The sequence below is a fragment of the Narcine bancroftii genome, chromosome 8 (assembly GCF_036971445.1).
Source record: "Narcine bancroftii isolate sNarBan1 chromosome 8, sNarBan1.hap1, whole genome shotgun sequence".
NCBI lineage: Eukaryota > Metazoa > Chordata > Chondrichthyes > Torpediniformes > Narcinidae > Narcine > Narcine bancroftii.
The window spans coordinates 40,479,419-40,506,680 of NC_091476.1; the positions used below are offsets into that span (position 1 = coordinate 40,479,419).

The 27,262-nt window shown below is 42.1% G+C and overlaps 1 protein-coding gene across 12 annotated transcripts in view; it reads right to left on the bottom strand.

Moving 5' to 3' along the window:
* Positions 1-27,262, bottom strand: part of aff2 (AF4/FMR2 family, member 2) — a 587,176-nt gene that overhangs the window by 117,884 nt on the left and 442,030 nt on the right. For all 12 annotated transcript variants that reach the window (XR_011343066.1, XR_011343064.1, XR_011343065.1 and 9 more), the window contains one exon: positions 24,832-24,866. Coding sequence is in view for 8 of the 12 variants with exons in the window: in XM_069893495.1 (XP_069749596.1) it covers positions 24,832-24,866 (35 nt within the window). In the remaining 4 variants the exon portion in view is untranslated. The remainder of the gene's footprint in view (positions 1-24,831; positions 24,867-27,262) is intronic.

The following is a 27,262-nucleotide window of genomic DNA, read 5'->3' on the forward strand; positions in this document are numbered from 1 at the left end:
ATAATTTCTTCCCTGCAGCTATCAGGCTCTTGAATAAACCCCATAACAGTGCTGTCATGGTGCCCTTGCATGGTGCAAATTGATCTTCATTTTCATTGTCCTCCCAGACTCTGTAATTGTGTCCTTTACTTAATGGCACATGTTGGAGATAACCAATTAGTCTGCTTGCAGAAGAACCCTTCTCATTGTTGAGCACCAAGTTCCTCAGAGTCCATGTAAGATGATCTCTCCTGGACACACAACACCTCCTCACTTGTCAGGAAAGCACAACAGTGACTACACTTCCTTAGAGGGTTGAGATGGGCAAGGCCACTATAGGAGCTCGATCGAGAGCATCCTGGCCGGCTGCATGACAATGTGGTACAAATGGTGCAGATCATTGATCAGAAGTCTATAAAAGTGGCACAGAGAGAATCACTGGGGTCTCGTTCCACCCCACCACCCCAGCCCATTCGATGAGGTTTACTGGGATAATTTTTTAATCAGGGCTCGCAAAATCAGGGAAGTCCCTTACTTGCTTGCTTCCTTGAAGCATCTTCTCGCCACTCTCATCGGGGAAGAGATACAGAGTATTAGAGTCAGAACCACCAGGCTGAGGAACAGCCTCTTCCTACAGGCAGTGAAACTGCTGAATTACTGCCAAAACAACTCCCCTTGACTCTACTATTATGTACATATGTAATTGTACATGTATCATTTATTTGTATGTGTGTTATATCTGTATGTGTGTTTTGCATCGTTCTGCACCATGGTCTGGAGAAAGCTGTTTCATCAAGTGGTATTGTACAATTGATTGACAAATGAACTTGAACAGAATTGAACAGTATTCGCTATTTTATGACCAATAAGTTTCAAGCTGAAGACAGATGGAAAAACTATAGACAAGTTAATTCTATTCATTTTTTTGGGAACTGCATTTGTTACCTTGAAGAGGTGGACTGCAATTGTTCTCATTCTGCATATTGTACTGAAGTCAATGTTAAATGAATTATGAAATAGATACCTAAAATTCCAACTCAAAATTCTTTAACATGCTTCCTTCTCGGTCGTGAAGTATTCTGTCCCAGAGCATTGCCTGGACGACTTTTCCCAGCTACTCATTTTATAACCTGTTTTCAGCGTGGTTTCAAAAGCAATTGGTGAAACATGGTATTAGTTATAATTATTTGTGCTTCAGAAAAACAGAACTCAAGCCCTCTTGCTGATTAAGATACCCATATGGTTCTTGGTTGAGACACAAATTTCAACAGAAAAGTCTGTCCCTTGGTAAAACAACGGTCTTTCCAAGACTTAGTTGTGGCCTCTCAGCTGGATATGATCCAGCCTTGGGATTGCTTTGCTCATGGATACTTGATGCACTTTAATCTAGGTTCTGGACAGCTTCAGCTTCACATGGCTGGCAGAATTAAATCCTGGCACTGGAGGCGAGCACAAGAATGGATATCTGGCTGCCCATGTCTTGATCCTGGATCCAGACTTTGTGGATCTGGCAAGCAGATAGGGCTCTTTCGTTGAATCTGATTATGCTGGGTAAGCCTCACCACCACATTATTTCTCCTCTCGATTATGCCCTGCAAGCTATTGATGTCAGTAATAGAGAGCCGCACCAGAGTAAATAGACAAAGACCAAGATGAAGAGGAAATCATGGAGCAAAGGATTACTTAAAGTTCAGCATTGATATGTGTGGTGGAACACGATATGGCAGGCTCGACTTTGGAGGCTGGCCTGCCTTCTGTCCCTGTAGCTCCTCCCCATAAGATCCTAAATAAAGGTTGATAGCCCTTGTCTCCTCCCTCCATAACTGCCTTGGACATGAGCCAGCAGCATGTAAAGGCATGCTGAGGTTTTCTGGTAATAAAGCCTTTGACTACTTGCTTTGTGCCTCTGGGTGGTCATTGTTTGCGCTACAATTTATTAACCAGATTTTATTTGCCATGGACAAGGGAATTAGACTGGAGAAGCTGTAAAATGATCCCAAGGAATCAGAGGCCACCATCAAGTTTGATATGTTATACTGCTTGAAGACCTACGTGAGGCGCCACGAGATCACAGCGGACGGCCATAGATATGATCTGCTCTTTGCAGCGGTGGGCCACTGAGTTTACCAGATAATCCCTGACTGTGAAAAGTACGTCAAGCAATGGCCCAACTGCGACAGGAATACGGAGTCCTGACGAATGCCCACAACCAACTGGTCACCCACTGCCACAGCCCTGGTGAATCCGTCAATGATTTTGTAGGAGCAGAAGCTGGGGTGAGGCTGTGGGTGCTAGGATGTGACTTACCAGGAGGAGCTCATCTGCACTGGGCTAGTCGTGGGCTTCCGCTCCAGCCACATACAGGAGCGACTCCTGGAGAAGAGCAACCAGATCCTCCAGGTAGTTCTGCAGATGGCCCAATCGATGAAGAAAGACCAAACGAAAGAGGCCTACACAGCAGGCCACACAGCTGCCAGTTGAGGAGAACACCCGCCAACATCTTGGGACTATGGCTCCTTGACTGCCACTACTGCAGCCAAGTCAAACAATCATGGAGGTACAGCCTGGCCCGTAGCATGACCTGCTCACACAGCCACAGGAAGGGCCAATATGCAAAGGTATGCCACTCTAAACCACCCCCCCCCCCCCCGTGCCGTCTGAAGACCACGACCCGCATCACTATCTTGGGTCAACCCACTTTCAGCATCATTTCCAGTAGCTGAGAACAGAACAGCAGGAACAGGAGCATGACAAAATGAGATGACATCACATCTCTCTTCTCTTCCGGACTCCACCAGATGCGATCTGTGCGGGCGGCCATCTTCATGATCTTCTGGGAGCCCATTCTTACGGTAGCGTCCCAACGATACAGCAGCATTGATTTGGATATTGAATTGATGTTGGCCTCTATTGTGCTGGACCAGAGCAGGCCACACCAGCTGATGTGATCCATGATGGACATTGAGGTAAACGGCCACAACACAGGCTGCCTGCTTGACACAGGGAGCACAGAGAGTTTCATACACCCAGGCATGGACCAATGTTATTTCCTGTCTGTGTCCCTGGCGAAGTTCAAGGTAGCGCTAGTCTCTAAATCCCTCTCCACTGAAATCTGCGGGTATTGCACCATGACCTATCCATGAGGGGCCCAAAATATAAAACTGCTGGTGACACCCCAGCTCTGTGCACCTGTGATACTGGGGCTGGATTTCCAGTGCCAGCATAAAGAGTACTGATGCAGTTTGATGGATACCACAACCCCCTCAAGGTCAGTAATAACTAATTCCTGGGGGGGCCCTCCCCTCCTCCCCTCCTCCCCTCCTCCCAAACATTTTCAATCACATACTGGGATGCCATGCAGGGCACCTGACCTGCGGTTTGCCTATCCTCCAGGTCCCTCTGGCCCCCCTCCCCAGTTCCAGAACCTCACTCCGGACAGCAAACCAGTCACCACTAAATGCAGGCGATACAGCCCTGGGGACAGGAAATTTATAAAAATGGAGGTGCAGTGATTGCTGGGGGAGTGAACAACCAGTAACAACCCCTGGAGAGCATAAGTGCTGGTGGTGAAAAGTGGGGAGAAGCATCAGATGGTCATCAATTATAGCCAGACTATGAACAGGTTCACTTTATTAGACGCCCACTCTCTTCCCCGGATGGTGAATGAGATTTCACAGTTCAGGGGCTTCTCCACCATAGACCTCAAGTTGGTGTACCACCAGATTCTGATTCAGCTGGAAGGCTGGCCTTGAACGGCATTTGAGGCAAATGGCTGCCTCTATTTCTTCTTGCGGGTCCCTTTCAGTCTCACAAATCGGGTGTCAGTGTTGGATCGCATGGTGGATGACAACAAATTAAAAGCTATCTATCCATATTAAAATAATGTCACTATCTGCGGCCAGAATCAAGAAGAACACAACGAGATCCTGTAGAGGTTTCTGGCCACCGCTAAATCTCTCAACCTCACATTCAATCAGAAAAAGGGCATGTTCAGCACCACGCAGTTGGCAATCCAGGGGAATATGGTGGAGCATGGTGTCATTGCCCTCGATCCCGAGCACAAGCACCCACTTGGTCCTCTGCCTCAGAACCCCAAGGCTTTAAAAAAGTGCTTGGGGTTCTTCTCATACTATGCCCAGTGGATCCCTAATTATGCAGACAAGGTTCAACCCCTGGTGAAAACCACCACCTTTCCTCCATCAGTGGAGGGCTGTAAGGCTTTTGAGGGCTTTAAGGGTGAGATTGCCTAGGCAGCGATGCACACCAGTGATGAATCTGACCAGTTACCCGTAGAAACCAATGCCTCTGCATGCTTAACCAAGAAGGCAGGCCAGTGGTAGTTTTCTTCCGAACCCTCCAGGGGCCCAAACTCAGACATTCTTCCATTGAGAAGGAGGCACAGGCTATAGTGGAGGCCGTGCATCACTGGAAGCACTATATGGCCAGCAGAACTTTCACCCTGCTAACGGACCAGAGAGCCGTCACTTTTACGTTTAATAATAAACTGCGGGGGTACATAAAAAATGACAAGATCATGAAATGGAGGATTGAGTTGTTCATCTCTAATTACGAGATCATTTTTCGGCCATACCCAGGGAATCCTGTGCCAGGGCACAAGGCGATTGCCTACAAGCCCTCCATGATAGCCTTTGCCACCATGGGGTCATTAGGCTCTACCATTTTGTGAGGGCCTGCAACCTCCCCTATTCAGTCAGGGAGCTGAATCTCAATTGCTTGGTCTACGCAGAATACAAGGCGCATTTTTAATGACCGGAGAGAGCCCAGCTCAGCAAGGCCACTCACCTCTTTGAATGTCTCAGTATAGGTTTCAAGGAGCCCCTCCCATCCACATGTTTTTCCTGAATATCATGGACGAGTACTCATGCTTCCCATTTGCCATCCTCTGCCCAGACGTGACCACAACCACAATCATTAAAGCCTCCAAAACATCTTCACCCTGTTCAGATACCCAGTTATGTTCACTTTGATCGGGGATCCCCATTCATGAGTGAGGAGTTGCGGGAATATTTCCTTTCCAAGGCCATAGCCATGAGTAGAACCACCAGTGACAACCCCAATGGGAATAGGTAGGTGGAAAGGGAGAATGACGTGATTTAGAGGGAAGTCCAGATTGGTTCTCTAGTTGAAAGGATGCCCATCTACCTGCGGCAAGAGGTCCTTCCAGAAGAACTGCATGCCACCAGGTCTCTACTCTGCATTCTGATCAATTGTTCTCCTTCCCTAGAAGGTCGACGTTGGGAACCACGCTGCCTGCCTGGCTGATGGCCCCAGGGCCAGTGGTTCTCCATAAACCTGTTAGGACCAACAAGGCAGACCGGCAGGTCGAGAAAGTACACTTCCTGCATTCTAACCCACTGTATGCCCTGGTATCCAATAGCATTTTGCAGTCATTAAGGTGTGGTTATTTTAGTAAAATGAGAATGTAGTCATGGCTTGGCAGTGCAGCAATTAAAATACTGTCTTTAGCCATCCAGTGTCTAGAGTTAAATCTCACCCAAGGAGATGTGGGATTTAAATTCCCTTAATAATCTAGAGTTTGGAGTAAAAAAAAGCAAACAGGTACAAGCAAAGGTGACCAAAATTAAAAATGATTGCAAAATCATAAAAATCTATCTGCCTCACCGTTTGGGGGACAGTTCTGCCTTTTTGTTGTCTGGCCGATTACGTGACTCCACACCATTACCCCCTCCTCCCCCCCACTCCAAAATGGTTGATTCTCAAAAGGTCCAGCAAGCAAATGAGTTCAAGAACGAATTGGGATGGGCAATAAATGTTGGCCTAACAAGTGATATCCAGACCGTGAAAAATTAATGATTAAAAAAGTGCAAATATGCAGCCAGTTAATTTGGATACTGGAAGATTTCACAAAGAGCGAAGTAATCAGAACAGAGATCTGCTTTCAGGGTGCTGAATGAGGGATAAATGTCAGCCACATGAATGCATCAATTTGGATGTGATCCTGACAAGGGTAATGTAGATGATTGACTTGCCTTAACAGCTTGATCAGATGCACCATTAAAACCAGGGTGAATCACTGTGGGGTACAGGAAATGCTCCACCCAATATTGCACCGAACTGCAGAGGGTCATGAATGTGGGTCAGTTCATCACGCACAATCCCCTCCCCTCCATTGATTCCATCTGTTACACCCACTGTCTTGGATAAACAGCTCGCATATTAAAAAAAACTCATCTGACCTTTTCCACACTCTTTTTCCCCCCTCCCGTCAGGAAGAAGTTTCATGAGTGTGAGATCTCGAACTAGCAGTTTCTCTCCTGCTGTTATCAGGCTCCTGAATGAACCCCAAGATCATCAAATTATACCGCCTTGGGACTGAAGGACCTGCACAGACCACGGGTGACTGGGTCAGAGAAGCCACACTGTGGGGCTGCTGGAGTCTGGGTCCTGGAAGCCAGGATTCAAGAGGGTGCTGAGGGCAAATACAGGCATTGAAGGCTTCCGGATTACGTCGGAGGATTAGATTCTGGAGCTCAGTTTGATGATGAATCGAACAGGAGTCTGTGCACCTGCAGAGGCTGCGGGTGCGCTGGAGGTGAATCTGCAGACATAAACACTTACTTCTCTTCCTCTCTCACTGTAAGGGGTGACAGACGACACTGGTGGCAATTCTTTGTCTGCTTTACAGAAGGCCCAAGGCAATCTTGTGAAATATTACATAACAATAAAAGAATCTTGAATCTTTGCTCCGTGCCAACGGACTTCTCTCTCTTTAATTCCTAATTTTTGTTATGTTGTACTGTATCTTATTTGTTGAACTATGGATGAGATGTTCTTTGATCTGCCTGTGAAATGGCTTCTATCAGGGCATCTTAATTCATGTGACAATAAACTTGAATTTAAACTTGAACAATAAAGAAAAGGTTGCACAGCTCCGAGTGAAAGTCTGGGGAAATAGCAGCAAATGTAGAAATGTGCGATGTTCAAACATACACCCGAGTTATATGTTTCTTTCTCCTCTTGGAGTCACTGATCTTTCAAGTTGTCTCTCCTGAATTTATTGATGATTCTTAGGCCTTACCTGTTGTAAGAGCTTTCCATTCCAATCTTATTTAACTTGCACAGTTGTTTGGTGCATCCAGTACTGAGTGATATCACTCAACAAATCAAAAGCGCCGAGGAAAGTACAGTATTAGCTTGCCCCTCAGCTACAACTTCAATGAATTTGCTTATTAAACATCACATCAAGATACGTAATCTGTTATTATCGACATAACCTGTGTTACAATCTCACACCCACGCACCAGTGCTGGATGTTAATAGGAAAAAGTTCCAATTATGTGCTCGTCATATCGGAGGGAAATCTCCCAAAGACTCATTTTGGTCAGTGTCTTAAAAATTGATCTTCCATCAACTGTGATGCTGTGTTGCAGGATCACATTCCACAATTTTCCCCATGCAAGCCGAAACTAATTCATATGACCGGGATGACACTGGACCTCCTGTGATGTGCCAAATAAAAATGTGTATTGCTAAGCTATCAAATGTTAATTCAGCTTGCTGTATACATCACCTATACTAATGACATTCTTTACATCCCCTTTTATAAGATGCATTTTGATTCTGCTCTGGTGTATCAAAACAGTTAAAGGTTCCTTTTATTGTCATGTAATAATGCATAAACATGATTACTTCACCTTTTGTCTGCTGTGAGGCAAACAATGAGTCACCATGAGCATAAGAGAAGCAAAAGGGAATCCCTTCAGAGTTACTGAGTGTCCGTGGATTTGCCTCTAGTGCTCCCACAGCCCTTGCATCTCGCAGACTCCAGTTCAAACCATCGGCAAGCAAGCTCCAGATCCAAACCACCGACATGATCAGGGAGCCTTCAGCGCCCGTGCCCTTTGGGAGCCCTTCTTGCCCTCAGCAGCCTCTCAAATCTCAGTTCTGATATTTGATTCCCATGAGCAGACTTCAGCAGAATTTTAAAGAAAATTCCTTCAAAGTTCAATCTCAATATTTTTTCAAAGCACTGGTAAGAGAGTCTGTGTATTATATCGATGAGAGGCCAGATGACTGAGCATGCACTTTTTTTTTTAAGTGATATCCATTATCAAGATGTGGGTGTTGCTGGCAAGGCTAACATTTATTGTCTATTCCTAGTTTCCCTGGGGTGATTTGAAGCCAACTGCATTGATGACAATCTGTGCCAAATCACTTTAAATGCATTGTAAAGAAGCAGGACAGTCAGCCCTTCAGCTTCATGCTAGCAATTATCCACATAAATTTTCTCTAACTTCCACCAGCAGAAGCATCTATTCCTTTCTCTCTGTGATTTAAACCCTCTACACCTACAGTGTGGCACTGTTAGGGCAGCGGTTAACATAATGCGGGGACTGCCTGAAGAAGTCTCTTGGTGCCTGCCGCATTGACCACCGCCAGTGGGCTGATAACGCCTCAAACCGTGCATCTTGGCGCCTCACAGTTTGGCGGGCAGCAGCCTCCTTTGAAGAAGACCGCAGAGCCCACCTCACTGACAAAAGGCAAAGGAGGAAAAACCCAACACCCAACCCCAACCAACCAATTTTCCCTTGCAACCGCTGCAATCGTGTCTGCCTGTCCCGCATCGGACTGGTCAGCCACAAACGAGCCTGCAGCTGACGTGGACTTTTTACCCCCTCCATAAATCTTCGTCCGCGAAGCCAAGCCAAAGATAAAGAAAGATAACATAATGCTATTAGAGCACCAGTGACCCGGATTTGAATCTATTGCTGTATAAAGGAGTTTGTTAATTCTCCATGTGTCTGTGTGGGTTTCCTCCCACTATTAAAAAAAATAGTACAGGGATTGTAGCTTAATTAGGTTATATGGGCTTGTTGCCGTGCCTTAGGGGAGAAGGCCCAAGACTGTGAAAGAATTCACCAACAGGCTTAAAATTTCTTCCCCACAGGTAAGGGGTCTTGAATGAACCCCACAACAGTTCTCTCATCCTGTCCTTGGTGCTAATTGATCTTCCTTTCCATTGTAATTTGAAACTATATAGATTGTTTTCTTCATACAGTTGAATGAATGTTAGAAATAACCTGTTTGTCTATACTCTTCTCACTGTACTAGGTGCGTTATGACAAATAAATTTAAATGTAATGGAGATGCAAGAGGCTGCAGATGATGGAAACTAGAACAAAAAAATCAAACTGTTGGGGAAATTCCTCAGGTCAGGAGGCACCTATGAGGGAGATGGATAGTTGATATTTTGAGTTGAAGTCCTTCTTTGGAACTGGATCGTGTGCCTTGATGGCACACGAGTGAAGAAGCCTCCAGGATCTGTCATCTGGACACTATATTGTGGAAGTTTGAGCACTGGACAATGTGTTGATTCTCTTTGTCTCAACGACTCCTGTTTTGCTGTTTACCGTCAAGTTGGTTTACCTGAAATTTATCTAGGACGGAAACTACTAGATTTATGTGGTTATATCATTATACAATGTTAATGATAAAAACTCTTACATCCCATGGACACCGTGAAACATGCTGAATTTCTTCAGCATTTAATAAAAAAGATCAGTTGCTCTCTCATGCTTCCGGTTCCTACTTCTGGCCTCTCTGTTTACGGAGAAGTTTAAACCTGCTGAATCAGGGGCTTTGGTAACCTTATGGCTCAACACTCAAGCTTGCAGAAGGAACTATCCCTGTGCCACTCTATGTTTTTTCTGAGTGGTATAACCTTCTGCTTTTGGACAGGTGTCACATATTGTGGGTTTTGCATCATTCTCTATGAAGCAACATATGATCTCTGACAATTCAACAGTTTTATCGTTATGTTAGCAGATGCCAATGAGTTCAACATGGTAAGACCATAATACATCAGAGCAGAAATAGGTTATCAGCCCATCGAGTCTGTCCCACCATTTAATCAAGAGCTGATCCATTTTCCCACTCAACCCCACTGCTCGGCCTTCTCCCCATAGCCCTTGATGCCCAGCTAGGTCAAGAACCTAACAATCTCTCTTTTAAATACATCCAAGGGCTTGGCCTCCACAACTACTTGTGCCAAGAAATTGGATAGATTTACCACTTTCTGGCTGAAGAATTTTTTTTTTTTGCTTTTCTGTTCTGAATGGATGCCTTTAAATCTTGAAGTTGTGCCCTCTTGTCCAAGATTCTCCCACCATGGGAAGCAACCTTTCTACTCTATCCTTGCATTTCAACATTTGAAATATTTCAATGAGATCCCCCCCATCCTCCTAAATTCCAACAAGTACAGGCCAAGAGCTGTTAAACATCCCTCATATGATAGCTCTTTCATTCCCGGAATTACGCTTGAGAACCTCCTCTGAAACCTCTCTAATGTCACCACATCTTTTTTTTAAAATGTAGAGCCCAAAACTACTCACAATGTTCCAAATGAGGTGTCACCAGTGTATTATCTGATCAGCATCATATCCCTGTTCTATATGATATTCTTCTTGAGATGAATACCAGTCACCTTCACCGATGACTCAACCTGCAAATTTACCTTCAATAATGCCACGGTAAGTAGCAAGGCAAAAGTTTACAACCCTGAAGGAGGCTATTCAGTTCATCATATCTCTGCTTGGAATTGGATATGCATAGAGGTTAGGGGAGAATCCCAGACCTTGAACCCATGTGGCTGAAGGTTTGGCCTTCAAAGGTGGCACAATTAAAATCGCGGAACTGAGAGAGCCAAGAATCCGAGCAGTGCAGAGATCTCGGAGGGCTATAGAGATTGAAGAAGCAGCAGAAAAGGGAAAGGAACAATGGAGTTTGCCTAACCAGCTTGGTCAGATAATTTAGCATCTGCTTTGTAAATTCAGTGCAAAGCAAAACAATCCATACCAAGTGTTCAATCTCTACAGTTGCAGCTTCAACTGAATCAGTATACTTAATCAATACAAACAGTACAGTTTGTGTTGAGGCGATGACATATTTGAACCATTAGATTTGCAAATATTTGGTATAAAAATTTTTTAAAAAGTGTTTTTTTTTAAAATTTCAAACATATCTGGCAACCAAGCTCTCCTTTACTATGAGCTTTCAGGCATGAATCCATCTTCAGTTAATCGCTTAGCAAATCGTATTACGAAAACAAAGAGCACCACGGAGTAAAAGTGAGAATTAATTTAATCTGCAGGAGGATATCTGACATCTTCACTTGTTAATAAATTAACTACATCCTAAGTTCAGCTGTCAGAACAACAGTAATTGACACCACAATGTTGTGGGCCTCTAATAGCATGCATACATCTAAATCAAGAAATCTGCCTGAGGAAATTGCAGAATGAATTATTTTGTGCTCTCTGCAAATGAAGTGTAGTTCCTGCTCCAGCGACACTGATGTAATCTTTGGTGAGTCTTGAACACCTGGCTGGAGCTTGGTGTGTGAAGGAATCACCTGCAGCATAATCCTTTCCAAAATGAAATACGTGATTTAGATGTACTTGTTCCTGTCTTTTTCACCATCACTGCTAAGCTGTATAAGCAACCTCTACTGTCACCAAAGACTCTCGTAAACATCTATAGATGTACATGGAGAGTATTCTGGCTAGTTGAATCGCTGCCTGGTATGGAGGCGCCAACTCTCAGGACGAGAATAAACTTCATACAGTTGTTAACTGGGCCTGCAACATCACAGGCACCAGACTTCACTCCATCGAGGACATCTACATGTGGCGGTGTCTTAAAAAAGCAGCCTCTCTCCTCAAAGATCCCTACCACCCAGGCCATGCCCTCTTCATTCTGTTACCATTGGGAAAAAGATGAGCACTCAAGGGCACAAGGACAGCTTTTTCTTCCCCGCTGCCATCAGATTCCTGAGTAATCAATGAATCAAAGACACTGCCTTACTTTTTGTGCACTACTAGTTTTATTTTTTATGAATGTTTATATTATGACGCTGCCACAAAACATCAAATCCAATGAAGTGCATTGGGAACTGAGGGGCTTTTATACAAGATAGTGTTACATAACTGATTTGATATGCCTAACATTAATTGTAAATATCTCGTGTCCTTGTTAGGACCAAATGGTTAATGCAATTGTGTTTAGAGCAGAGAAATTAAAAAAAAAATCTGAGCAGGAATTGGCCACCAGGACCATCTATCCTGACCCATCATGATGAAGTTTAATCTGCCCTCAGCCTCAAATCCTCTTTCAAGCCAGTTCCCCAAAGCCCTCAATAAACTATCAAAATTGTACAGTATCTAACTCTCTTCAGTTTTCTGGTCTCCACAGACAATGGGGTAGAGAATTCTCGAGATTCACAACCTTTTTTGAGAGGAAATTGCTACGTGCCTCAGTCTTAAACCATTGCCCCCCCTTACCTCCTTGTTCCCAGCTACTACCCTATCATACCCATGCATGCTGACTGAGATAATTTCGCATTATACTAAACTCCAAAGAATTGAGCAATGTAATCTGTTGGTGGAAGTCAGTGGGTGATTCAATATAATCCTTTCAGCTTGACCCTCTGCGTTCCTCCAGCAGATTGCATCTGGGTCTAGATTTCACAGTCTATATCCTCCTATATCTCCAGTCTACATTCTCCTATGTCTCCAAACAATAGAGATCCATCTTCTTTAGTCATTCAGTGTAAAGTCAATTGATTGCACAGTGACTGCCTCAGGAAGGAGAACTCCAAATAATGGAAGTCAGGTGGAAACAAATGGCAAAAAGAGCACCCTCCTGGTGCCCAATTCTTGGAGGAAGCCATCTATGTCTTTCCAAGACTTCCTTCTCTCCTCTGCATGTTCATTCATCTCAGAGCTGTTACCTGATGCTCGTTTTTGGGGATTTAGATGCCACAGGCATTGTTATTGCCTTTAAGAAGGTAGGGGTGAACTGTCTTCATAAACCACTGCAGTCCTCCTGCTGAAAGAGTCTCCACTGTACTATTGGGGGAGGAGAATCAGGATACAGATGCTGCAATGAAGGACAAGCACAATATTTCCACGATAGGATGGTGTGTGATATGGAAGTGAGCTTTGATCTGGTGACATTCCCATCCCTTGTCCTTCTTGGATTGAGAGGTCATGGCTTTGGGATGTGCAGTCAAAATAACCAGGGTGAGTCACAGCCGTGTTCCTTTTGTGCAGGCCACTGCAGATACTGGTCTGACCACAGCTATGCAACAGCAGGGTGACTCATCATTTGGAGGCCATGGGAATATTCCTATCTAGCAGGACTCAGCCAAGATGTGAATATTTATTATTTTTTAATTTTTTTTCACTTGTATTATCTTTTTTTCCTCTCACATGTCGTGTGTTTCATATATCTACGAGACTGCAACAAATAAAGACTTTCATTGGATCTGTAAATTATATTTATATATATGACAATAAACAATTCATTCATAAAAGGTTGATCGAGGCATGAAATTAAGGATTTCTCAGTTGCTGGAACATGCAAAAAAGTGGGTTCAGTGATGTAGAATTTAAATTTTAAATGTTATTTACAGCACGGTAAAAGCCAATTCCAGCCATTTAAGCTCTTGCCACCCAATTACACCCAAATTAACCAACAAGCCTTGTACATTTTGGAAGGTGAAGAGTACATACAAACTCATTACAGACAGCACCAGATTTGAACCCGGGTTGCTTGCACTGTATTAGCATTGCACAAACCATGACCCTAACCATGCCGAATTGGGAGTCCGAGACATTGAAGGTTTTTTTCCCCCTTTCTCAAGCTCATAGTGGAAATAGGCACATGGGATCTTGCATTTATATAATCCCTTTCTCAGGTCATCAAATGAAGTACAGTTGCTTTGCAGTCATTGTAATAACATAAGAAGCACACAGCCAAAAACACTGAATGAGAGGCTACCAACAGCAAAGATCTAATTATCAGTCTCAGTGACATTGGCTTTTACCTGAGGCACCCAGAAAAGTTTCACTGCTCTTCTCCAAGGTAGGGGCAATGGGACCTATTGTGGTCACTTAGGGCAGTAAATGGAGCCTCAGTTCAATCCAAATGGCCTCCCTTCAGACTTCCATTATAGAGAGGTAAATTCCAAAACTCATCCCAAAGCAAGGTACTGGTCAATGGACACTTAGGTTTCAAAATTTCAAAGGTAACTTCTATTGACACGTAATAATACATTAAAAATGTAATATGCATGATGTACTTCAAATTTTGTCTGCTGTAAAGCAAACAAACGGTCAGTATAAGCATTGCCCGGTGCCCCTAACAACAGGAGAAAGTTTCTTCAGAGATGCCGAGGGCCCATGTATTCTCCTCCAGCACCTCCACAGCTTGTGGAGCCTCACAAACTCCAGTTCAAACCATCAATAACCTGAGCTCCAAACCTATGATACAATCAGGAAGCCCTTAATGCCTTTCATGGGACATTTACCCCATTGCTGATTCACAAATTCAGTCTCTCCTGGAGAAGCTGGTTGTTTGAACAATCAACCCAATTCTACAGACTGCTATATAGCCAGTGATAGCATCAGAATGATCAGTTCTTCACGAGATGTGATGAGAGTTTATTATCATATATAAGTATGTGTGTGAATGTAATGAAATCCGAGCACTTTCATCCCTCTAAAATTACTTATAATACTACCAGATTGACTCAATCACACAGATGCTAATGTCACTAATGGTGAGCAAGATGACCATTCATACAGCCACGGAGCCAACGTCACGTTAACTTGGCCGGGCTCTGATACAACCCCCTACCAAGAATCAGAGACCGGATTAATTTTACCTGTCCTGCCTAGTTGAGACCTTTCACACTGCCACATTACCTGCTATAGAACCACTAAATTGCCCAGGTCAACTCACTTTATTTAGGGGTCTGAAAGGGGCTCTTGATTGGTGGAACTACACAGTTAAGCAAAACAAATGTAGACCATCAAATGTTTTGCTCTTTGGGCCATTGAAGAAAATGTTGTTATTTCAGTCTTTCTTCAGCGAGCAGGAACTTCTTACAAAGACATGAAGTATAGCTATTATGATTATCCAAAAAAGCAGCCATTCTCAACTTATTTTGTCTAAGGCCTCCTAAGACCTTGCTCAAAGTTTATGGGCCCCTTCTCTGATTTCGTTTCTTTTGAACTTCTCTTTATAGCTACATGAAGGACATTACAAAAATATATTACGTGAGAAGAAAATAAAATAAGGTTTTTACTTAAATTGCTTTGTCCCTCCCCACCCCAAGGGTCCCATGGCCCCCCCCTTGAGAATGGCTGGTCCAAGGGACACTCCAGCACCGTCTCACAAGATACATCCTCAATGGGTCTGCTGGACAATGTCATGTTAAGAAATTCTGTAGTCATTATAGTGTTAAACCAGTGTATGTATATATTTATCTGTCTGGGTATAACCAATGGCTGACTGTACCTGTGGCCCCTCCCACAGACTCCTGAATAAAGGTGACTGTCCCTCAGACCCCTCATCAGTTTGGGACAGCTGACCAGCAAGGATGTGCCTTTATTCTATTGCAAATAAAAGCCTAACAGCTTTGCTCAACTTCAGTCTTTTGAGTCATTGACGGTGCATCAATTACCATGTTGAGAACTTCTGTAGTCAGTAAAAGGTTATGTCTTCATTTTTTTAAAAATTTACAAATCTGATCACAGTCAAGCTCATCAAACACATGAACTTTTAATGCTAATTGCTCAAGGGATGCAATTTCATAGATTGTTACAATTTCTGCATTAATGCTAATTGTGAATAGGGAGAGGGATATAATTCAGCAGCCAAAGTATTTTCCTAAAGCAATAGCATGACTTGTGTTCTGGAAGTAGGACAGTCTTCACCTTCATCTGAGCAGCCAATAAAGGGCAACCTCTCATTCAGCAGGGCAGTTTCGTTCTTGACAATTCAAACTCTGAAACAATAGGCTGCATGCCAGCATGGGACCATACACAACAATGAGATGCTGGAGGGACTCAGTGGGTCACCCAGCATCCGTGTGGAGTAATGGTCAGTCAACATTTCAGGTTGGGATCCTTATCGAGACTCCTGCATGCCTGGGTGCAATAGTCGAAGCAGAAAGGAATCTTCTGACCTTCTATAGAAACCTCACCACAAAACCAGTGCAACAAATATGTTTATGTCTTTTCCTGAGAGAGACTGACCACCTCCATAGTGTAACAGTCACGTTGCATGAAACAGGCCCTTTGGCCCACTCTTCTATGCTGACCAAGTTGACATTCTGGGCAAGTCCCATTTTCCTGCATTTCGCCCATTACCTTCAAAACCCTTCTTATCCATGTATGTGTCCAAATGTCTTTAGAATGTTGTGACTGTGCCTATTTCTACAGCTCAATCCATGGACCAACTACCTTCCAAGTGAAGGTTTCTTTTAGGTCTTTCCCCCTCTCACCTTAAATGTATGGCCTTTAGTTCTACAATGGTCTACCCTGGGAACAAAAAAAACATTCACTTTTCCATGCCCCTCATGTTTTTACATGCCTCTATAAGGTCACCACTCGGCTTCTTACACTCAGAGAATAAAGACCCAACTATCCACCTTCTCAATTTTTCAAGTCCCTGTAACATCCTGCTGAACATCTTCTGCATCCTTCTGCACACAATAGTCCAAGTGCTGTCTCACATCTGTATTACGATGTCCCAAATTTTGTACTTAATAGCTTGCCGAAATGAAAGCAAGCATGCCAATCACCTTTGTCACCCCCATCCCCTTCCCGTCTACTTGAGTCGGCACTTTCAGGAAACTATGTACCTCTCCTCCTGGTGTTGTGATTGTAGTAAAAACATACATAAATGCTAGAGGAACTCAGCTGGTCTCGCAGTGTCCACAGGAAGTCTGCATGATATCACCAATATTTTGGGCCTGAGTCCTTCTTGAAGGCTGAGTTCCTCCAGCAATTTTGTGTGTTTTTACTTTTTTTTCAACCACAATCTCCACAGTTCTACTATTTACTGTATAAGTCCAGCCCTGGCTTGACCAATGGCAGTCATAGCTCTTCCGATCCATAAGTACATGGGTTTCAGTTATAACCCAGTCTCTTCCACATAAGAATACTAAGACAGTGTTGGACCGTGGGTGAGGTGCACATGTTAGAGGCCCCTCTGCTAGTTTTGATGCCTAATCAACTCCCTCATCTCATCTCCTGTTGTGACCACAGAAATTTCAGATCTTACTCTGATGAAACACCGTCCTCTCTCCAATGTTCTCCCCAGTATTTACACCCCAGACAGCACTTAAAGCAGATCATTTGCTCAATTATGCCTTGTGGGATCTTGCTATACTCAATGTGGCTGCAGCATTTACAAGCTAACGCAAAGACAGAACTTCAAAACATCCAGCATTGGAGTTAACCTTCTAATAGAGAGCTTGTCATTATACTACATTATATGGCTTCCTTTTTGTTCCTGTATTACAGAGTAGAAACTGAGACCTCATTTTTATTTTTAGCAACAAAAGTTTCTACTGACTTGGTTCCAGCAAATGTAAGAAGTAGTTTTCAATGAATTTTCATGAGTATTTATGGCTTTTCGCCAAATTACATTTATAAAACTTTCACATATGGCCAAATAACAATTTTTCTTCATTGTTATATGTGTGATATTACACAAGCAGTAGTGCTGAATTTAATCCTTCTCAAGTGGCAAGTCAGCTTTTCACTGCTCATTATATTTTTCATTGATTCCTTGCAGATTTCTGTTTTCATGGATAGTGAGGGGGAAGCTGAAGGCAGCACAAGGTAACCTGATGGACAATGAAAAGCGAATGTATTCTTTTCATGATTAGTTCTTGACTCGCAGAGAGAGGTCACCTATTCAAAGCTTCCTTGGCTGAATCCTTTACACTATACTCCTTGGATTTCATCTCATTCAAATCTTAGGTCTGAAACCCTGGGATCCCATCATAGGAGTCCAAACATTAATTCTGTTTCTCCACAGATACTGCCTGCTCTGCTGAGTGTTTCCGGCATTTTCCATTTTTATTTCAGGTTTCCAGCATCTGCACTTTTCGGTCCCCGCTGCCTGATTCTACAATGTCACACTCTTGTCCCATCTATGTTTGCCCCCAGTGGTCTTCAAACCCTACACTCACAGCAGGTCAGACAGCATCTATGGAGACCGAAAGCTGTGTTAACATGTTGAGCTGTTGACCTTTGATTTGGACAAGTCCAGTTCGATGAAGGGCCATTCATTTGAAATGTTAACTCAGTTTTTCCTCTCTTCACTGGGGACCTGATGAGCTGAGTATTAGCATTTTAGTTTTTTTTTTGTATTTAGACAAACAGCATGGTAACAGGCCCTTTTGGCCCATGAGCCCATGCTACCTAATTACACCTAAAACCCTGGTATGTTTTGAAAGGTGGGAGGAAATACAAGCACCCAAAGGAAATCCACACAGACATGGTGAGAATGTACAAGATCCTTACAGACAGTGCTGGATTCAAACCTTGGTTGTTTTCACTGTAACAACATTGCGCTAATCACTACGTTAACCACACAACCCTATTTTTAGCCTTGTTAAATAAATCAGCATTTCCATTGATCCTATAATCTGACTGACAAGCACAACATGAAGACCCTGAAACAATTTTATCCTCCAATCAATGACTGCGTGATTTAGTTTCACACCTTGTTAAAATAAGCATTAATAGAATATTTAATCATAGTTCTGCAGCAATAAACCCAAGTGTTTGCATTACTTGACACATGCAAGGAAATTGACAGTGTGAAATTGGAATTAGTCATTTTAACATCTCTAATACAATTACATTTTTTCTTTATTCCATTACTATTCTCAGCAGTTTGATGGATATTCCGTTCAATCTACCCCCATGAGAAGCTATCATTAAAATGTTCCCCTTCCAAGAAACTGGACTCTGGCCTTACCAAAGATGACAGTTTCTTTGTACTCAATAATGAGTCATTGATTGAACTGCTGTAATTTCCCCTTACTCATTTCACTATAGATTTCTCTCCACTCGTTGTGCTTGAGCCCATGATTTAAACCCATGTGTCACCATTCAGTCTGACCTTGCTTCATGCAAAGCAATACCCTCATGCCTTTTATTTTCTTATTGCAAACTGTTTTTGAGTCACAAAGTTGGGAACCAGAATTATTAAGCACCCATTTACAGCAATTCCGCACTAACTGTGCTGCATTCTCCCCTCATTTCCGTTAACTCACAGCAGGGACAGTTTAAAACGGTCAAGTAACCTACCAACCCAGAAGCCTTTGGCATGTGGGAGGAGCCTGGAGCATGCAGGGGAAACCCACACAGTTACAGGGAGAGCATGCAAACTCCACTCAGACAGCACCAGGGCTGAACCTGTCAGTGGAGGAATGAAAAGGCATCTCTAGTATCTACTTTGCTTTTCTCCTCCTGATTGCTCCGTTTGGGCAGAATGCAAGAGATAGCTGCTTTTACCTGTATGCTCTTGCCACAGATATTGTAAACAGAAACATGGAAATTGTATGTCAGTAGCTTAGGTGAACGCACCCTCAAAATTCACCTTCCCTCAGTGTTGCATGGTTGTTTGTAGATGGCCTTGTCCCATTATCAGTGTTTGCAATACCTAAGTCCTGCTTCAATCCTTCCCTATCAGGAATGTTTCTGCCTTCCTCCTGTCAACAGTGCTGAAAGCAAATTTGTCAAAAAAATTAACAGTTACGGCTCACTAGGTGGTGATTTTAAAAAAATATTGCATTTATACAGGGCTATTAACATTATAAAAATCCTGAAATGTTTTATTTGAAAAATTGTCAAACAGAAATTAACACTAAACAACATTCGGGCAGGTTTTAGTGTGATGGCTTGGAGGAAGAATTGGAGGTTGAAGATGATATGGTGGTGGAGTGATTTAGCCCCACCAATGCTGACCATGTGATGGAAACCAGGTCATGCTGATTGACTGATCCACGTGTGAACAAGAATCTCTTAGATGAATTTACACGCACACATTATTATTACATTTACAAAGTAGAATAAAAGTGGACCCTTGTCTAACAAAATGTAAAGTTATTTCCACTACTCAGTTCCATTCCCATTGGCCTGTACGTGCAACTTCACTCAATATCCTTTTAATTGCAGTGCTTATGCATGAAATAATCTTTCTCTGTGCTCTCAAAATTTTGCTTGTTTTGTATAATCTACTATCTGCCTTATTAGACTGCTAGAAATAGCCACCAGGTCAGGCAGCATCTGTGGAGAGAAGAACTTGTAAATGTAGTAGTCCTAGTGAGAATTTATAGTGAATATATCTCTGGGACCTCACAATCATCTCATAAAATAAGTTTTGCATTACAATGTTAAGGGCGGGCAATGGGGCTGAGTGAGAAAATGGTTCAGCTCGTGATTAAATGGTAGGGCAAACTCAATGGACTGAATGGCCAATTTCTGCTCATTTGTCTTCTAGTCTATTGATCTAGTTGGCTTGCTACAAAACTCCTCATGATTGTCTAAACTGAGACATGAACAATATTTTGTGTAGATTTATCATTTCTTGTTTAATAATATTTAGAAATAACAAAAAAAAAACTGTTTTTATCAACCTATTCTTTTACATCTGGGGAATTATATTTCTAACACCCTAATTGTGTCTCTCTGTATATCCAAACTCTTCCCCGCCCTTCCAATGACTACATTCTTCCAGGATGCCTTACTTCATGTTTCTCCAAGTTAAACTAGTCTTGCCACCTCTCCAGCCAATCCAATTAGCTGCACCTGGGATCCTGGATCCTCTAACATTGTTTGTTCCTCCTGCATTTCAGTTTGAACACAGATTCACAAGTTGAACTTGAGACCATCTGCTTTTGCCAAGGAAAAATGGTCTTGAATTGACCCCTGGAGTACAATGCACCCAATGCCATTTTAACCCAACCCTTTGGACACACAAGAGACTTCAGGCGCTGGAAATTTGCAACTTGAAATGTTGACTGCCCATTTTCCTCCACGGATCTGCTGAGTTCCCCCAGCAGTTTGTTTTTAACCCAATTCTTTGATTTCCATCGAGCAGCCTAATACTTGAATCATGATCTGCACTTTTTTTTAATCAATATGTTTTCAAACAATAAAACTCGAGTCCTTAACAATAAAGGATCTGGCAATTTGAGTTTATTTCTCAACATTCAATACTCCAAGGTCATGCTACATTCCACAGACTTGTGGACAAAGGACAGAGAGATGATAGGTATGACTTTGTGAGACTGAATATCAGTAACTTGAATATGAACAATGCATTGGAGTAAATAGTAAAAATAAAGGAAAGAGAAGCAAAATTAGGATTGGGTGAATTATCAGTATTATTATTTTTTAAGAATAAAAATTACCTCCAGGGCACTTAAGTCAGAATATTTTTTTTCAATATAAATATATCCCTGTCATGGATACAAACCCTAGGCTTTCCAGACCACCTTTTGCACTCAGGATATTACATGGTCATTAGAATAAAACAATTCCCAACCATAGCAGGATATTCTTTAAAAAAATAAAAAATAAACAGTCCTAGAGACTCCTGCAGCCTCTCCAGCTTGACAACATCTTTTCTGCAGTATGGTGACCAAAAATGAACACAACCCTCTAAATGAGCCCACACCATGGACTTATACTCTCTCTCTCTGGGAACAGTCCAAATGGCTGTTAATTAATTGAAATAAATTCCCAGCAACAGTAATTGGCCTTGGACCCATTTCCATTATTTTCCACCAGGAATCCCTTGATATATTAAAGAGGGGATGAAATTGAAGTGGCCTTTCCACATTCTGCCAAAGTGTCTATGGATATATGAGTGATGTTTGAGGAATGGGAAACAGTACATATTGGGTCATTGTTCAACAAAGAGAACACAGAACAAACACAGGGACTTTGAGATTCAAGGACAGTTTCTTTCCTTCTGTAATCAGACTTTGGAATGGATCTCACACTGTCTAAAGCTGATGGCCACAATTTGTTGAAGGAAATCAGCATCACTGGAGAAAAATGAACACTCAATCTGCAGTTCAAGTTAATCTTGACTCAGAACTGAAGCATATACTGTTCATTTTGCTCCAGAGGTGTGGCCAGAACCATTGAGATGCCATTGATGATGTGCTTTTTCATAGATACATTGAAGCTAAATTCATTTTTGTCTTCAGTAACATATGCAAGAATTATGAAGAAAAGAGTGTCAGAGCATAGAACCATTGAACACTGCATAGCAGAAATGGGTTCTTCAGCCCATCGAGTCCAACCTGAATAATTTATTCTGCTCTGGTCCCATCAGCCTGCATTCGGACCATAGGCATGCACCCATCCAGTTTTCTCTCAAATACTGAAATTGTATTGCATCCATCACCTCTGCTGGCAGCTCGTTCCAGTCTCACCATCCGCTGAATTAAGTTCACTCTATTGTTTCTCTTAAACATTACACCTTTCACCCTTAACCCATGTCTTCTTGTTCCTGACTCACCTAACATCAGTGGAAAAGGCCTGCTTTCCTTTTGTATACCTCTATCAAATCTTCTCTCATTCTCTGACGCTCCAAAGAATAAAGTCCTAATCTATTCAACCTTTCCCTACAACTCATATTTTGCAGCATCCTTATCAATTATCTCTGCACTCTTTCAATCCTTTTAAACATCAGAAACAAGCATTGTTTTTGGCCACACAGTTTCTGCAATCTTCTCCACCATTCAACAAGAGAATGGTTGACCTGATCTTGGTCTTAGTTTGACTCAGTTTCATTTTTGATTCTCCTGAAGTGCGCATATCTGCCTGACTTCGTTTGAATATGTTCAATGGTTCAGCTTGGACTGGGATAGAGAATTTCCCAGATTCAGGATTCTTTTGGGAAAGAAATTCCAATTTATTTCCATGTTAAATTCTGTAATCTACAAGATTAGGAGATTTATAGATAGAGTCAACAGCCAGCACCTTTTTCCTGTGAATACAGTAGCAAACACCAGAGGACATCTGTGCAAGGTGAGGGGAGAAAAGTTTAGGGGAGAAGTCAGGGGTAAGTTTTTTACCCAGAGAGTAGTGGGCACCTGGAATGCATTGCCAGGGATGGTGATAGAGGCTGGTATATTTAAAAAACTCTTAGATATAGTAGGCACATAGATGCAAGTAATATACTTATGGGTGTGAGGTAGGGAAGGATTACATTGTTAAGTAGGTTTAAATAGGTCGGCATAACATTGAGAGTTGATGGGCCTGTACTGTGCTGTAATGTTCTATGTTCTAAATATTCTAAAACAATGCCTAAAAGATTCCCCAAGCGGGAAAACAACGTTTTTTAGTCAACTCTTTCAAGCACCTTTACGTGCTGTTTGTATTCAGCCTAATGTCTGTACATTTGCATCTTTGGAAGTAAATATTTGGTAGTGGCTGTAATGACAACCAATGTTCTTGCAAGTAACTGATGAGGAGTGTTTTTACCATCAAATCTCATCTGTCTGCTATGGCAGATCAACCGAGCTTGATCTTAACTTTGAGAGTTATCCCGTGAGGAGTTTGTTCATTCTCCTTGTGACCGCAGGATTCTCTCCCACACTGTGGATGGTAATAGATATGGGCAGTGCTGTAGAGCAGTGGGATCAAGGAGTATAGGTACATAGTACCTTGAAAATGGGTGTCATGTGTAAATAGTTCAAAAAGACTTTTGGCATATTGGTCTTCATTAAAGTATCGAGTATAGAAGTTGTGTGATCATGTTGCAGTTGTATAAGTCCATGGTGTGGGCTCATTTAGAGGGTTGTGTTCATTTTTGGTCACCATGCTGCAGAAAAGATGTTGTCAAGCTGGAGAGGCTGCAGGAGTCTCTAGGACTGAGCTATAGGGAGAGATTGAGCAGGCTAGGGCTTTATTCCTTGAAGTGCAGGAGAAGAATGCACAATCATGAGAGGAATAGATCAGGTGAATGCAGAGATTCTTTTGCCCTGAGTAGGAGAATCAGTAACAGGAGGTCAAAGGTTTAAGGTGAGAGAGAGAGATATAATAGGAACCTAAGGGGTTACTTTTCTACACAGAGGGCAGTGAGTCTATGGGATGGGCTGCCAGAGGAGGTGGTCGAGGCAGGTACTGTTGCAACATTTAAGAAACAATTGGATGGATACGTGGATTGGATGTTAATAAAAATACAGAAATGCTGGAGGGACATGGGCCATACACAAGAGGGTGGGATGAGTGTAGGTGGGAAAGTTTGGTCGGTATTGACATGTTGGGCCAAAGGGCCTGTTTTCACATTGTAAGTAGGTTCATTGACTCCTCTAAATGACCACTAGTGTAGGAGGTTCGCAAGAAAATTTGTTGGAGTTGGTGAGCATGTGAGAGAAAATAGATTAGAGAGCAATCAATGGGAAATTGTTCTGAGGTCTAATATAGAGTTGATGGGCTAACTAACCTCCTACAATGCCAAAAAAAATAGCAATCCTGCCCCGCATACAATGTGGCAGATAGTGTCTTAAATGAAGAATAGCAAGTGTTGGACTGTCACTATTTTGAATTGCCAATAGGATTGGATCAATTTACAGGATATTTAATGGCTTGTCACATTACGTCAAAGCCCTTGCCATGTGAATACTTGTGTGTTTATTTATTGGGGCCCTGAAGATTATTATTTTTTATGACCATTACAGCTCGTTTAAGGCGAATAACAAAATTGGTTTGAAGTAGGTTGAGCTTGCTGCATAAATATGCTGAATAAGTGTTATTGGAAACAAAGCACAAATGGTGCTGTATTGAATTGGCTAATTTATTGCAGCTTTAAACATTTGCCCTCTGGGTTGCCATGGGTAGATTGTAATGTCATGCTGGTATAATCGCTTACCTGAGGAGCTTAATGAACATAAATATCCCCCACCTTCTTCCCCACAACACAACCAATATTTCATTTATTGATCACCAGTTTAAAAAAAATACAAACACATAAAAGTGAACTTACTTTACAGCAATGGGTCGGATCTTGCTTTTTTCTGCCTGAAAGTACGAAAAAAAAGCCATCAGTTTGAGAGGGGAAAAATACAAGGATTTGTTGCAACTTGTTCAATAATTTAGTGCTTCAGTATTCAGAGGCAGATTGACCACAGGGTAGTCTGAAAAAGCATGACAAGATCTCCATTTATCCAACAAACATCACAGTTACTGTCACAACCTAAGCCCTAAACTCCAGGCTGATGCCTGTTCAGTATTGAGGGTGTGCTGCAGAGTCCAAGATGCTATCTTCTAGAGAAGTTCAAGTGTTGAACCTTCCAATCACATGACTGCTTAAAATCCCATAGATCTATTTCAAAGAAAGGCAGGGAGTTATCAGCAGTTTTCTGAACACTATTCCTCTTACTATGGGCACTGATAATGTAATTTGTCCACCATTTATCATGTTACCAATTGTGGGAATAGTCACCAGACTGATCACTAAGATGGCAGGGTAAATATATGAAGAAATATTAGATTGACAGGGGTTATACACTTTGGAATTTAGAAGGAGAGGCAAGAAATGAAATTCTGACAAATAAGATGCAGGGAGAACGTTGGGGATCTCCTAAACGAGGGATCACAGACTGAGGATAAGGGGTAAACCATTTTGAATCAAGATAGCAGTAGGCTTTGTCAGGACATTGTAGGAAAGCTTTCCTTCATTCAGCTGTACTGTGGGCCCAGAATCATTCTGAAATAGCAGGATCTGCCCTTTCATTCCTGACCTGTCAGAAATGGCAAGACCACAGAGTGCCATAGCAATAAGGAAGCTCCAGGGACCTTGGTTCAACCCTCATCTGAGAGCTGGAATGGAGCTGAGAGACAGAATGGCCTTCTTTGTCATTATTCTGTGCAAAGCTCCAGAAATGTAACCCATTTACAATTACAAAATTTATGGAATCACTGATGCAAACTAAATGTTGCCTGAAGAACAACTTTGAATTTCATTGGAAGATTTCAAAACACAGTCCCAGTGAGTCAAAGGCTCATGTTGTGTGTGGGCACATCTGTCAGAACTTGCATATGATGTTCTCTTGAATTTAACCAAGGGCATTCTTTTTTTTGGTTCTACTACAAGATGAGAGAATGTCCTAGCCGAGCAAAATATATGAAAGAGATAATCTTAACAACAAAGAAATTGCTGTGAAAATTACTGTGTTCAAATCATTTGCCAATATTAGTTTGTTTAGAAAGACAGCAATTTTCAGTGACGAAGATTGAAAGCATGAGTTGTTATTCTCTATAAATGGTGAACAATTTGCGATAAAAGACAGAAAAAAAAATCCAACCTCACCAAAATTTACTGAACAGCTAGATTTACACCCTCATGATAATCACTGAAACAATTCAGGTAGGATGTAATTTGTATGATAAGGACTTTCCTAATTGTGCTAATTAATAGTTCATTATGATCAACAGCACAGGAAGAAACTTGGGTAACTCTCACTCTTGCAGGTTCCAATATGCAAAGGATGGTTTACTTTTCCTTATTTTGTGTTCTATCTCTTCATTTTCATCCTTCCTTTTTTTCTTTACTACCCGAGGAAGGGCTCAGGCCCGAAACATTGGTTATATATCTTTATTTCCTATGGATGCTGTAAGACCTGTTGTGTTCCTCTAGCATTTCTGAGTTTTCACTACAATCATAGTGTGGGCAGACTTTCATGTTTCACTACTTCCCTTTCTGCCTCAAATTTGATCCTAATTTCAACTTCTTTTCTTCTCCCTCACCACCAGTTAGTCTTTCATTTCATTGGCTCAGTAGATGATCCATGGATTCATTTATTCACCAGTAGAAGACTCAGTACACTACCTGGCCTACGATCAAGCCCTCCTTCCCATCATGTTTATGTGCAAAAATGTTTATAAGCCATGAGTGCCAATGTAAAGTACAAATATGACTGAATTCCAGTGATTTCCAAGACCGATAAAGACTACTGGTTCTGCTCCAGTGATTTAAAAAAAAAACATATATCAATATCTGGGAATCTGAATTCCAACTGCATTTCCACATCTTGAGAGACAAAACAATTGGCTTTCACTGTAGATGATGCTGAGATTGGGTGAGACATGAACTGGGTGAAATATTTCTCAAGAACATTAAGGGGAACTTCTTCATGCAGAGAATGATGAAAGTGTGGAATGAGATGCCAGCTGAAGTGGGCTCGATTTTGATATTGAACTTGGACATTGATGGGAGAGCTATGGTCTGGGTGCAAGGACTAGATGGACTGAAAGGCCTATTTCTGTGTTGCAGAATTCTATGGTTCCATTACGCATTTATTGCTGTCATTCTCCTGATGTGATTTTGCCTTGAAATTATGGCAGATATAGGTCGGTTAACTGTGATATCCTTACTTTGGAAGTTGGTGGATACAACTCAAACTGAAATGTTAGGT